The sequence below is a fragment of the Haemaphysalis longicornis genome, unplaced genomic scaffold (genome assembly GCF_048455015.1).
Source record: "Haemaphysalis longicornis isolate Haplotype H1 unplaced genomic scaffold, Haemaphysalis longicornis Haplotype H1 scaffold_647, whole genome shotgun sequence".
Lineage (NCBI taxonomy): Eukaryota > Metazoa > Arthropoda > Arachnida > Ixodida > Ixodidae > Haemaphysalis > Haemaphysalis longicornis.
The window spans coordinates 41405-56326 of NW_027526416.1; the positions used below are offsets into that span (position 1 = coordinate 41405).

Here is a 14922-nt window from a genome sequence, read left to right on the forward strand (position 1 = left end):
GGACGCCTGTACCCATTAAAGAAACCGGTGGGTGCCCCGCGGTACCAGGATTCGAGTCCAGTACCTACCGCATATGAGGCGAGTGCTGTACCTCTGAGCCATCGCTCCCTTCCTCCCACCCACCCATTATCCCACTCACTCACAACAATGGCAAGACTGTGGTAAGTACACACACTGCCTGAACAACACAAATGCTCAGAATGCTGATGCAATAAAGTCGTAAAATTCAGTGGAATGATAATGATGCTGGTGTTTAAGGGCTACTTGGCCAAACAGTGCCAAGAGTAGTGCAGTGTGTGCAGGTTAGAGGCTCTTGTCTAAAAATTGGTGTATAGGGACAATGGTTAGTGATGAAAAGTGGATATAAAAACAGTTTGGGGCACATCAGTACATGAGGCCTGTTGAATCTCCCACCGGCTATGCGCCAGTCACCATCATAATCACCATCATCGTGTAGATTTTCCCGTGCCAGTAAAGTGATGAGCCCCGCTAAGGGCAACCATGGCCCAGGTCTCGATTGCGTCGTTCTTCCGCTACATTTTTTGGTGCCGTTAAACCCGGGAAGACGACCGCACACGACGAAGGAGACCATCGACGTCCCCTCCGGCTTGAGGTTCTCAGAAACCCTCTCCTTTGACTGTTGTTGACGCTGCTCAGCCCCGCCCTCAGCCGGAGGTCGGCATGGCTGGCCCTGACCGCCTAGTGACGACTGACCGAATGCGTGCGATTGATAAGCTGCGCCGGCAGCAGCGTATCCTTCGCGGCGCTGGTACCCGACTGCTCAAGGCAGCGACGGATCTTCTGGAAGCCGCCTCACCGCATCCGCATGAACTTCAAGCAGCCATTGATCTGCTCGAGAGAAATGACGCGGCACTGTACGAGACCGAAAAGAAAATAATCGAGCTTCTGGACCAAGATGAAGTTGAGCGAGATTATTTCGACGCCTTGGCGTATCGAGGAAGCATATGTAATGTCCTAAACCACCTGCGCTCGGCCTTGAACTCTCGGAAGGCGCCTGGCAGGAGAGTCCCTACCAACGGCACTGCAGGCAAGCCAAATTATCCTCGACCCTTGACCGTCGTGTACAACGGTGTTCGCCCAGCCACCCATGCAGACCATCCTTACTGCGGCTCAAACCCATCAACCTCGGAAGTGGTCCTGCCGAAGTCGCAAGCTTCAACATTCAACGGTGAGCAACGTGGGTGCAAGGGGTTTCTGTGCTGTGTTGAGACGACGGACCACAGCCACTCGAACTTTTCCGATATTGTCAACGTGGGAGCCAGCTCCGATGTAGCGTCGAGCGTCCCAATGGAGGAAGGGGGTGCGGAACACGAGGGTACGCCTGCTGCAGGCAACGACCACTCATCTGCTTCCGCCCAACCAGACGACAAAAAAGGCAAGGTAAATGACGTGAAAGAAAGCATAAAGCCACCACAGTACACCTTCGACTATATCTTCGTTACAGGCTTCATGAATCAGGAAGCCTTACCACTTCCTAAAATCCGGCTACCAGCCATCGTCATGTTAGAGCGGGACGCTGCTCCCAGGTTTGAGTCTGGTTCATTCTGCCTCCCTGAGGTTAGAAAGACTGAGCCACTATTGGTAACCATCTTGGGTCAATGTACCGAAACGCTGAAGCCTTGTCAAGAAGCGGCAGTAACGCATATTGAGCTGACACCTTGCACAAAAGCAAGTCCGCCAGAATCGGAAACAGAAATTACAGAAAAGCAAACCCCAGGGAAGCGCAAGACTGATTTGGAAACAACGCTCGACTAGCTGTACCACAGCTACTGCAGCAGCGAGAACCTCAGAATTGGCTGGCAACTCCGTCACTACAATTTGTATAACCATACGGGACTCGCAACATTTCATCGAGCTTGGAGCATAGTTCTGTGGTCGAAAGCATCAGCTTGGCGCCGCTCGGCTGTCGTGAAAGCGGCGAGGCGGCGGATCCACCGGTGGAAGCAGAAGAGGTGTCCGCATTTCAGGGCAGCTTTCAAAGGAATGACCTTATGAAAAGAAAGACACTAAACTATGATTGCGGAATAATTCTTTAACCCTACAAGGATTTTCTCGCGGGTGCAAGGGGAATAGGACGAATCGTGTCGACCTGATGAAATTCAGCGTCCTGTGGAGCAACCGAGCCATAGCCACCCGTTAATGCGCACCGAAAGAAGAAGCATTAGTTGTTCCCAGCTGCTGACCGCAACAGAAGAAGGCGTCGCCATACACAGCGACGGTCGGGGCAAGCTGCGAGATACGCTAAAAGTCGAGCAGTCTGTCACTTGCTTCGCCACCATTCAGCTTCGTTCGCCATACCAGGCAGCAGAGGCGTGGCGCCGCAGCGCAAACCTTGCAGTGCCGTGAGGCGCCAAAGATCAAGCCCTCCCTAATTGAAGACGGCATGCATCTGATACGCACGTTTAACTTGTGCCGCAGCTCAGAGGTGTCCCAGACATGGCAAAGCGGCGCCTCCATGCATACTGCAACGAGAAGCCCACCTGCCTGCTGCTCAAGAGTTTGGATGGACTGCGGGACTCACTGAGCGAGAATCATCACGAGGCGAACTCACTGAAGCAGCGCTACGAGAGACTGCATCGCAAGAACGTGCTTGAGACACAGCGCCAGCTGGTGAAGCTGTTGAACAGATAGAACATTCGGTGTGTGGTAAAGCGTTTATGCTTAAGGACGGATACGAATGTTGTGGGCCGGGAGGATGTTGAATCTCCCACTGGCTATGCGCCAGTCATCATCATAATCACCATCATCGTGTAGATTTTCCCGTGCCAGTAAAGTGATGAGCCCCGCTAAGGGCAGCCATGGCCCAGATCTCGATTGCGTCATTCTTCCGCTACAGGGCCTTCAAAACACGGTGCTTCGAGGTGAACGGTTTGCAAGTCAAAAAGGCGACACCCCTGAGCATCCCAAAGAAAGCCTTCACCACTGTCCTGATCACTGAGGAGCAGGCTGCGGTTACACACAGTATAAAATGTACTTTACAAAATCACTGCCTGCAAGCTGAGCTCACACTCTTGTGACATTAACTATTGCTTCATCCAATAGAAAGTGTGCTACGTGTTGTATGTGTTTTGAGTATAGGTCAGTGAAATGCCTGCATCATTCTGTTTCGAGTTCTATACATTCAATTAGCACAGGGGTTCTCAGGCATTTTGGTCCCAGGGAACCCTGCTAAGTTCCGTTAAGTGCCAAGGAACCCGCCCCCCCCCTTTTCCCGCCATTTTTCATTCCGTTCACGCTACATTCACGTAAAATAAATTCAAAAGGAAGCAAGCTTGCTTGCTATTGAATATAATGCAACTGAATGTCGACTTTACGCGAATGCGTACGCTAGCGGCACCTATCTCCAAACAGGAGAAATGCGCATGGCGGTAATACAAGGCCGAGATTCAAGAGCAATAGTTTAACCACGCCGCCCGTTTTCGGAGTCTGGCTGCTGGTGGGATGTATTGCGCAGCTTGTGCCGTTGTGTTATGCACTGAGATGTGCTGACTGACACTCGGGCAAGAGTAATGGAGGTTCCTTAGATTGATCGCACCTCGGGTTCGTCATCTAAGTTTCTTGGCTAATGCGGAACGAGGGGAAATTTATCAGTGGCTCGCGGAACCCCGAGGAGGGGCCTGCGGAACCCACTTTGAGAAACCATGAATTAGCACATGGAGTACACCACACAAATCTAACATAAATTGGACATGGTCGACCATATAAAAGAAGTCTGTGTGTGCCATATCTGTGCCCTATGTTAACCCTTCCACTGTCACTGACGTACCAGTACGTTTTTGTGTTTCCTCCCACGGTGTAACTGACGTACCGGTATGTTCTTTATTATGGGTTCGAAAATTCGCTCCAAAGCGTGCCAGGACCACTCGCGCCATTTGTCAAATCTTTCTAGAAGCTCGCATTTTCCACCCCGCGCTATGTTGGTACGTATATTGAAGAGTATAGAGCGATCACACCCACCCTTCTTTGCTGTGGGGCATGGTTGCTCCGCGTGCTCTACTTTCTCAGGTTGAGTGACCATGCGGCGCATGCGATTACGGGCGCAAGGGTTGTTCTGCCATCTGTCGCAGGTTTGTTGTTTTTTTTATCCTGTTCACAATTCTGCTACGGTGCGCCAAGTTAGGTATGCGCACCGTTGCCTTTTTAATACATGAAATGTGACCCGATTGTGGCTTTCGCTCACTCGCTGCATCCTCGCTTGCCACCGTCAGCAGCAAACGAGGCTATCACATCCATTCTGTGCCCACTTTCCATCTCTATCTGCCTTCTTGATTTCACAAAGCGCCATTTCTGTGCACTGTGCAGGCTGCTAGAAGTGCTCCCTCCATGCGCGCGGTTACTTTCAGATGACTGGCCGCGTGGGCCCTTCATCTGCAGACTTGAGAATCGGCTCTTCCTATTCCGAGTATGAGCCAAGCTCAGATTCGAATTTGGAGAGCTTCTCATCCGAGGAATGGCTGAGTTCCACAGCATCAGATTCTGATGACAAAACGATGGGGCTGTCGTCACAGAAGCGTGCACGGAAAACTGGAAATATGACGTGGAATAAAGGCGATTTCTCACCCCCACTCTTCCCTTTCGATGAACATGTTCCGGACGCAATCATAACCAAATAACTGGCTATGCTTGTTCCCTGATATTCCTGAAACCAAATCGACACTGGTTTCAGGAATACCACGGCCAGAAACACCCTACAGTGAAACAGTTAAACGACAAAGTGCAACCTCAGCGGATCTGTGTAGCTTTCCTGTTGTGCGTCTGCCTATAGTTGGTTTAACTGCATGGAGCTTGTTTTCTGTTTGCGTATCCCAATGCATCCGCCAAGTGCCCAGAAGTTTTCTTCTGAGGAGTGGTTTGATGTCTAAGTATGGTGCAGGCGTAATGTCTGCATTATCCTGAAGAGCTCCAGGAGCTGCTTCCCTGTCAGCAGCCACATTTCAGCAATGGCCAGGTACCCAGTAGCAAAAACACAGTGGCCACGGGCAGAAAACAAAAGGATGTGGTCAACTGCACTCACGGCTCCACGAGGTACCACGATGGCCAGCACTGAGCTCCCCTTCATCTGAGCCGGATCAGTTAGCGCGGCCGAGATCCCAAAGTGCGGCTCCCGAAACATCGCCGTCACATCTCGCAGCTGCAGGTACAAAACGCAGCCCAAATGACACACAATTACGACGCACGCTTCACGGTTTATGATGATAATAAAACGGCAACATAGTAATCAACCTATCGTTAATGTAACAAAAGAATTTGAAAAGAAACATCGCATCGAAGATAATTTTACTGTTAATCCCACTTGGTGATATAATTTTGGTGTAAGTTTCAGACTTCAAAGGTTGCACTAAAATGGGGAACAGTAACGAGGAAATGGTTATTTGTTTGCCGTAACAATCAACTGCCGCGCAATTTTTTTTTATTTTCCCCTTTACATTTTCACAATTTCTTAGAAGATTTTATTTTTTAGATTGATTCACTTAGCAAAAATTGATGCTCAAAGGAGCAGACATATAGGCAGTAACAGGTTTATAACGAAACCCTCCAAAAAATGAAATTTCGTTATCAGAAACCGTTCTTCTATCACGATTAATTTTCACCACAGCTTTATCCTTACGCTGTATACAACCTCCTCCGACTCCTTGCCACACTACACCTCTATTCCTCTAAAATAAAAATTAAAGGAAGAACCTAAGTGGATGAGTCAGCAAATTCTAAGCCATTAAAAACATGCAATGTTAGCAGAATGCACTTTCTGTAGCACCACTAATTGCCGCCTATGACACAAAAAGAAAGGGGGTGGGGGAGCAGTCAGAGCAAGTACCAAGTCAGACAATGTATTTATGCTTAAGGGGGGACACTGGTCTTGAGGACCAAAAATTTGCCAAAAAATCAATTTTCTGTATTAATTTTATTTGCAGTCTACAGGTCCCAAAGAATGTACCTGCAAAATATCATAGCTGTATCATAAGTATTCACAAAGCTGTCGCCCTTTGAGGTCGCCTAAATGACCATTTTTGCCTATGTTTGAAAAATTCATGCCCTGTTTTCTCAGAACCAATTTTTTTCCCACATGGTCAGCTGTCGGGTACAATATCTTGGGATGTACTGGTTCAATTAACATCATTTTTACTGCATTCGAAAGCTTATGAACTGCAAAGTGCAATAAAACCACAAAAGTACAGAATTTTGTTTTGCTGGCACAAGATTTTATGCAGTTAGTTTTACAAAAACATTGGCAATTGATGACCCGACATTTACGAATCTTACAGCGTTCGCAGATACCATGCTAAATTAACTGCAGTGGTATAGTTGCACTCCCTGGTCCTTCTAGAGCACAAAGGAATAAAAGCTATTTGAGTATTTCATAGGTACATAATAAAAAAATTGCCCGAAACGGAGTGACATAACATGTTCCACAACTGTAAACTTACACCCCATAGACGAAAACTAACTGCATATTTGTGCTCAGGATGTTGAAATACACTAAATGTGTAAATCTCAAGCACATAGGTTAAAAAATAACAAAAATGTCCTCAAGACCAGTGTCCCCCCTTAAAAAAAGAAAAAAGAAAAGAAATTCACGGTAGACTGTCAATCATATCACTGAACTCAAACCTCACACAACTGCCTTATTCCATTTCACACAACTCTTCCTGCTGAACACTCAGTTTCTCTCTTCACAACACACCCTCATTTACTTTCCGTGAGAGCTCCTTCTTATGCACCTGTCATGGATTCGTCATCACCTCTCCCTACACGACTTTCCGCTCCCTCAGTTCCTTTGCTGTAGGCCTCTTCACTAGTGCCCTCCTTCCCGAATATCTTGTCACGCTTTGCAGAAAGAGAAAATCACAGAGTCGTCGATGCGTGTTCTATACGTGATGAGCCATGCGTCCCGCATTTTTCTGTACATCTTGCCTCACACACATTGTGAGTTGGCCACAACAAGCTTTTCAGAATAACTGTCTTTTTGCATACGCCTGTGTTGTGTGTTGGTGTGTATCTCCGCAAAGATAGTGCAATAGACACTGAAGACCATGTTCGAGGGACAAAGACCTCCATGCAATGAGAGGCGACCGCAGGGATTGCGAGTTTTAATGGCAACTAATGTGAAGGGTGAAGAAGCTTCAGTGAGTCGCCGATTGATGATGCGTGGAGCAACGATGATGGTACAAAAGTTTTTACACCATGAATTATAATTACTCTATTCTAACTTGCACATTTGCCCTCGGAAAATGAAACTGAGAGTAGCATGCCCGGTAGAATCAAGTACTACCAGCTGAAAGTGCGCTAATGACTGCTTATCATTACCGGCACAGCAGATCAACCATAGTTGCGCATTTGCGCAAGCAAGGCATCCAACATTGAGTAGCTAGTGGCAACCAACACCAAAATAAAACATTTTATCTTTTTGCACGCAACGAGAAAACGATATTCCAGACTACAGATAGACACTGTCGCAGACAGCAAGCACCCCTGCTTTGCTCGAGCCTTAAAGGGGCACTGACACAAAACTTTTGCATCTTGTTTTTTTTGTTGCGATAAGTAGCTAGTGACCTACTTATAACCTGTAGAAACCTCATTTGCTTCAGCGTGCGATGGTTGTTTAATTAGAGGCATTTTCAATGCGGCCAGTCGCAGTTTCGGTTTCAGCGAGTGCCGCGAAACGATGGATTTTGTGGATTTTGTGTGAACAAAGCTGACCACGTGACCGTCGGAGGGATAACACAGAGCAGAGCCGCCGTAGCACTGTCGAATCCGCATCGACGGCAGTTTCTGCGAATGCCCCCACGTACTGATCTCGTGAGGCGCTTAATTAAAAAGCGACCGTGGATGTGACGCAGTCACTGCGAGTGCAAATGCTACCGCGGCTAAAGGACCACGCGCGACGCTCAAGACGGTGGGTGGCAAGACGCGTGCTGGGAGCAGCCGGCCGGTCTGCCTACAGGTCCGCCTACAGATGTGTTCGGCTTAGCACTGCGGCGGATATTCGAGTGCCGCTCGTAAGCAGTGCAGATGACAATTTTTAATGCAACCCGCCATCGCATCATTAACTCCTTTCTCATGTGAGCCACCATGGTCGGGACTTGGGGACAATTTCGTGCAGCGGTAACAAGCTATCACTCGAGCTACCTGCGCCGGCCTGGGCCACTTCGCGGCCGTGGCCGCCGCCTGCACAGCGACTGTGCGGCTAGCTCAGTAGGCTTTTCGTGCCTCCGGCGCGATTTCGCATCCAATGGTAATAAACAGTAATAGAAACAGAGTGCCTGGAATCGCTGTAGAACTTTGGTCGCGGCCAACTGCCCGATTAGCTGACGAAATCACGGCGCCTCCGCCCCTCCGCCGCCAACGATCGGGTCGTTCGTTCTCGAGAGCAGAAGCTCCGCCCTTTGGCCCTCCGATTGGAGCGGCGAGCCGGGAGAGCCGGCGAAAAACGCCGGCAGTGCGGAAGCGGCAAACACAAACTCGTGACGTGTTGGATGTTGTTTATTTACACAATATCCTCGGGATGTCGATTGCGCGTGGTCCTCTGCTGGCTGCTCGGTTGCGTTTCGCACACTTTAAAATTTATTTTAAATATGTTCTAGACGTTACAATATGTTCTAGGCTGTATTCGCCGCTGATATTTTACAGATGATGTATATGTGTTCCCACCAATCTATCTCCGAAGTTATCTCGCCATCAAAATTCTGTGTCAGTGCCCCTTTAATTTAGTAATTCTCCTTTGCCCTCCTCCCCCCCTCCTCGAAGCTGAAAAAGCTGCGAAAATAGTACCGTGCACTGTGCTCCCTTTCTGCAATTGCAAGCAAGAACTGCTCTTGACGGACTTTTACTGCGCATATTTTATTCTTGAATGTGAACATTTTCGACAGAACTCTGTCTGGTTGGGTTAAACTTGAGGAAGAGGCAAATACGCCAACCAAGGGCGTTTATTGAAAGTTTTCGTGATTTGAGTTTGAAGGTGCCGCTCCAATGCAAGCACATAGCACAGACAGCATGTTGTAATAAGAGCCGTCCGAGAACGTCAATAGATGAAGTCCTTGCACTTGCAAATGGCTCATACTGTGAAGAAAATTTTTTTCCTGTTGCTTTTGTTTCCGGTCGTGGTAATCTGGTGTGTGTTAGAATCGAGAGCATGTTAGGTTGAAGTAACTCCAGTACCAGTCACAACCCTACAGAAGCTGCAGGGAGCACGGAGTAATACATGTTTGCTTTGTAGAACCTCTGTACGAAAAATCATGGAATGCAAATGTTACCCACCAGAAGCAAAATGAACACACAAAGCCCCTCTTTCAAGCTCAAAACAGTGTGCGGTGAGATTACGAGATGGCGTATCATGAATAAGTTCGCTGAGTGGGCAAGTAGCTCCATTTGGAAGAAACGCAGCACTGCGCAACAACACGCTCCCAAATCTTCCGGAGCTCCTTGCTAATAATCCCCTGGTAAGGGGCTTCATCTCTCATCCTGCTCTGCGGAACCACTGACTAGCCAAAATCTCAATGCTAACTTCTAACTCGACTCTGCAGTAAAAGAAGAGGTGCTCCCTTGCAATGGAGGCAATATTGGCTGCACACGCATGTTTGACAGCACAACCCAAACAACCCAAACTCAACTGGCCTACACAAAAAAGTTACTGTAATCACAAGCAGTGGGCGAAATGAGGGTGCAAGCTCTGTCTCTCTCACCAGCATAGAGGAGAGCCGCAGGTCAGGCTTATCCGTGCCGTAATCCTCTAATGCCTGGGCATAGGTCATTCGTGGGAAGGGTGTCGCCAGGGCCTTTTCCTGCTGCTCCCTGCCATGGGTGGAGGCGGAAGAACCCCGAAGCTGCAGCCAGCTGGCACGCAGCAGGGCCTCGGTGAGCAGCATCACGTCGTCAGCACTGCAGAACGACAGCTCCACATCAACCTGCGGGCATCAGCAGCCTTATTTCCACCGTCTCCCCTCGCGTCTTCGGAAGCCACGACAATTCTGCCCTTCCTGGCAACTGGATTATATTTACTAACCCATGTAACATATCAACTCAAATACGCCAAACAAAATCTCGTTTCAAATGTCAGTAAATGAACGCACCACCATTCATCACAGAAAAGAAAAATTCCTCGCTGCAGTTAAGTTGGCTCACATGCTTTGAAGGTAATGCTTATCAAAGAATCCTTTATTAATACACCACATTTGTGTCTATTTTTCTTCGCATTTTGACATAAAGTGCTTTGACAGGCTGACTGGCGACACTTCACGCCACGTTCCCCAGAGAGTTCTCCATGGCTGAGGTGTAGTACCTGCCAAACTTGCGTGCCGTCATGTTTACCTGTCACGTGACAGGATGTCAGCACCGCATCCACTAGGCTAACGTTTGTTTCGCTGTTGGCAACGCACAGAGGTAGCGCGGTGGTAACATACTCAGCTCCTACTCTGAAAACCCAGGTTCAATCATCATACAAACTCAAATGTGTTTTTCTATTTACTGTTTACAGCGGCGGTGATTTTGTGTGGTGGAAAAAAGCAACAACAGAGCCAGTTTTTCGCACATATCAAGCCCTGAAGACTCTTTCCTTAAAAGTAAATGTGCCCCACCACAGACACAGGTGCATGGGACGGATTGTTCACTGACCTGCGTGAACTCGGGCTGCCGGTCGGGCCGTGCCCCCTCGTCCCGGTAGCACCGGGCCACCTGGAAGTACCGGTCCAGGCCTCCGACCATGAGCAGCTGCTTGAACTGTGCGCGGCCACCCAAAAAAGAACAACCAAGGTACAGATCTTACGCTGAAACTATCACAAATATCAACAAGCGTAAGCACAAAGGATCCACAATCGGGCAGCTTACACTGACTCCTCTCATCTGCACACAGTAGGCTCAGCCCATTAGCCAGACGACCACAGCCAAATGATTTCAATGTGCATTCCTTGTCTTGCAGTGGTACCACCCCCACTGAAACTGTTTTCTTGACGGCATTGTGATGACCACAAGTTTGTGATGACCACAGATAGACAGCACGAACTCGGCTGGCAAGAACTGAGTTCGCAAAAACTGTGCTGCCTGGGAACACCAAAATTTCTCAAGTTTTGGGGGTGTTATGCACCATGGCTACTCCTGGGCTATATGAGGTGCGCTGTAGTGGAGGGCTGCGGGTTAATGTATGTAGACCACCAGCTGAAGTCTCGACACACTGACGTCTTCGTTTTTACTCTCCACAACAAAAAGGATTGCTGCGGCCAAAGTTGAACTGTTCCAGTATACTGTGCAAGGTCTCACCTGTTGGGGGCTCTGCACAAGAGCGTAGAACTGGCCTGGAAGCCGTGTCGGCACTACATACTCCTGGGCTCCCTGGAGAAAACACGTGTGACAGCCGTTTGGGGGTTCAGCACTACACCATTACCACTGCCGACATTTATTTCACTTTGGACGTACAACATCTCAAAGAGGCACCAAAGGGAGTCTTTAGATTACCAGGATAAAGTCTCGAATGCTTATGGCCACCTTCCGAGTCATTTCAGCCAACTGGCACGCATTGTTTTTTTTCAATAAAAAAAAATTGCCGCAATATGCGTCGGTTTTGTTGCGCCACCATTCTCTCCACTTCAGTGATGCTCACCAGAGGATGCACTATTTTCCTTTCTTCTGCCGTTCACGTCAAATCTATTGTTTCTCTAGCCCAATTTGGACAAAACATAAAAAAAAAGATCATGGAGGTTTAGATTGAGAGGAAGCGCAAAGCAGACGTGGCCAACGAGAACTGAGGGGCTCAAATAGGGATGACTCTCCCGTTCATCACCCTCTGCTGAAAATATAGAGCCTACGATTCATTTTTAATGAGGGATTTGGGGAACACGGGTGGCCGGCGGCCCCATTTCATCAGCCTTAGTGTGTTATAGGCATGTACGAGCAGTTTCTCATTCAGCTAATTAACTAGGAAGTGTGAACAATAGCAAATTATAGACGTTTGTTTCGTGCACTCCTTCCACTGCATCCCTCTTTACAGAGTGGGAGGGCACCGAATTTTTTCTTTGCTTCTAAGCTCATTCACAGGTAAGCTAAGACTCTATACTTCTTCTAAACACTGAAACAAAGAATGAAATCAGTCAAATTGCACTCTGCAGTCCCAAATAAGCAAAGAACAAAATACCTTTGGTGTTGCTTTCAGTACCTCTTGCGACAGCACTTTCACGACACCACAAAATGGAGTAATGGTTATGTTACAATTTTCTGTGTTTGTTTCAATAAGTTTGCATTACAAATATGCAACAAAATTATTAACAGGGATAAACAGCAACAGAATTGTTAGCCATGGAGGTATGAATGAACAGGTTATTTCAATAAACAGATTTGCGAGTTTAAAATGGAACGCAAGAGCTGGGACCTTGTACTTTAACAGGCTCGGACTTATTTTAAAACATCAGCTTCCTATAGCAAGATTTTTCCTACCAGAATTTCTATCCTTTTTACACCAGACCCCAATGCCAATCTCGTTGCATGTAACTGAGCTGTGCCTGATAATAATATTCGCTACCTCTACTCAAACATTAATCGCAATCGGAGCCACTGCGGCACTTTGAGGCAGTATTGTAGAGAATGCCACTGCTGGTATCCAGTGGAACATTTGTCATGTAACCAACCCTTAACGATGCAGCACCGCTATTGCGGCAACTCTGCATGATACGATTGGACTTTAGGCGAATTGGCTATACTTTTCTGCTGCACTTTTGTAAAATCCATTCACCCTGCCGAAATTCATCACTTCATTTCAGTGCATCATATTAGGCCTGCTCCAGTGACAAACTTCGCCCCAATCACTACAGTGTGTCCACCACCTTGGTTAGATCACATTCACAATGTCAAGGAATAGTTTCGCCGAGAAGCCCAAATATGTCCTACAACTGCAACTGCCTCCTCCCAACTACAACTTGCAAATCTGTCACCTAAAGTGACCCACTAACAAACTGCATCACGGTTCACACTTATAGCTCTGCTCCATTGACTGCAATTCCTCCTACAGATGGAATGAATAAACAAGTGCAAATTTATTTTAAAAAATGAAGGCTGCTTGGCCTCGCTTAGCTTTTTTTCACAGCTGAACACAAAGATTGTTCAAAGTTTTTGACTCTGCGGATTAGTTCAGGAGCTTGCTAACATTAAAAGAAACAAAAAAAAAGGAGCAGCAGCACCACTTACTCCAGGCGTCCTTTTAAACAGAGTTGGTGTCTCCACCTCTACAAAACCTGCAAAAACAAAAGAACATACACGAGAAAGCTCCAAAAATGGTTCGTTATTAGGTTATATATTGTCACTGACCCGCCGCGGTGGCTCAGTGGCTAAGGCGTTGCGCTGCTGAGCACGAGGTCGCAGGTTCGATTCCCGGCCGCGGCGGCCGCTTTTCTGATGGAGGCGAAAAGCAAAAACGCCCGTGTGTACGAGATTTCGGCGCACGTTAAAGATCCCCAGGTGGTCAAAATTAATCCGGAGCCCTCCACTACGGCGAACCTCATCGCCTGCGTTGCGTCGGCGCGTTAAACCCTACAATCAATCAATCAAATCAATCAATCAAATATATATTGTCACTGTCATGAGAGCAGTCGCTGCTCGAAGAACTGCTTGCAAGCTGGCGAAAAGATTTTGCACTCATACTGGTGCCAACGGTGCCCAAGCATGCACGGCCATGAGCTTATTAAGATCACGGACCATGGGAATGGTTGCGAAAACTAACCGCTGTGACGTCTCGTTCCATGATGCCTGCTGTTGAGAGCCGCGCACTGCACAGGCGTGGCCAATCAGTATTGCATGCATGCCACTATCACTTGCTTCTTTGCGAATGCCACTTGCTTCAATAAATCAGTGCCAGGAGAACTTCGCCGGTTAGGGGGACACAGCCTTGCACCGCCCTAGCTCTGAAACTGATTTTCGGCTAGTTCAGTATATTTTGCAGAGATGTTAAAAAAAAAAAAGCTGTAAGCACGAGTTAAGGACTAGTACACCAGCCCTGCCTGTAGAGAAAGAGTTACCACCGATTATGCAAGCATGCTCTTTCCACAGAAGGTGTTTTAATCAGCATCCTAAAAAGGCCAGAGAGTTTCCTTTGGCACCAATTTATCAGAGTATCAGGCAACTACAGAAGACCAGGCGATAGTGGCACGGGTGCCATACTGATAGGCTGCGCCTGCGCTGTGCAAGGTCTTGACAGCAAGTGCCGCTCAACCAGACAGCGCACCGGTTAGTTTTGGCTACCCCTCCAATGGTACATAAACTTAAGTTCCTGGAGGACATGTGCATGTACAAGAATTGCAGATGGCTTGGATACCACTAGAGGCATTTCATGGCTAGAAAAAAAAAAAAAAAAAAAAAAACACACGGCCAGCCCCCGGTGACTTGACTGGAACGGGAAGTATGTGATCACAATGATACTCCAAGGACACTACTCACTGAGATACAACTACACCCTATCGCTTTAAAACAAGCAAAAAAAAAAAAAAAAAACTTTGGCATAGGCAGGTGCCAAGTGTGTGCATGTGGTCACTAGACTAGGGCAGACAACTTCCCAGGCATACTAGAAAGGTACTGGCCTTTGCTATTTCAGGTAATCCTTCCCCCCCCCCCCCCACCTCCCCCACCCTCACCTCTCGCCCAAGTAGACATTTGTCCAAAACAGACGACTGGGCGAGTTGGTACATTGTCTTGCTTGGTAACAGCGCAACTAAAACAGGACACAAAAGGAAGAAGGAACGGACACTGTGTCCGTTCCTTCTTCCTTTTGTGTCCTGTTTTATTTGCGCTGTTACCAAGCAAGACATTTGTCATGTGGTGTATATGGGCATGCTTCTGAAGCAGCCCCCACAGATACTTTTGGTGTTGCTGTTTTTCGTTGCAGTGAAATCTAGAAACCCTGACAAATCATTTTTTCCAACTACATAC

The 14922-nt window shown here is 47.7% G+C and overlaps 1 protein-coding gene across 2 annotated transcripts in view; it reads right to left on the minus strand.

The window, feature by feature from the left end:
- Positions 1-14922, minus strand: part of LOC144144187 (aspartate--tRNA ligase, mitochondrial-like) — a 62176-nt gene that overhangs the window by 30327 nt on the left and 16927 nt on the right. For both annotated transcript variants that reach the window (XM_077675552.1, XM_077675551.1), the window contains exons 6-10: positions 13189-13235; positions 11272-11343; positions 10630-10734; positions 9702-9923; positions 5036-5152 (exon numbers count right to left, since the gene is read on the minus strand). In XM_077675552.1, the coding sequence (XP_077531678.1) occupies positions 5036-5152; positions 9702-9923; positions 10630-10734; positions 11272-11343; positions 13189-13235 (563 nt within the window). The remainder of the gene's footprint in view (positions 1-5035; positions 5153-9701; positions 9924-10629; positions 10735-11271; positions 11344-13188; positions 13236-14922) is intronic.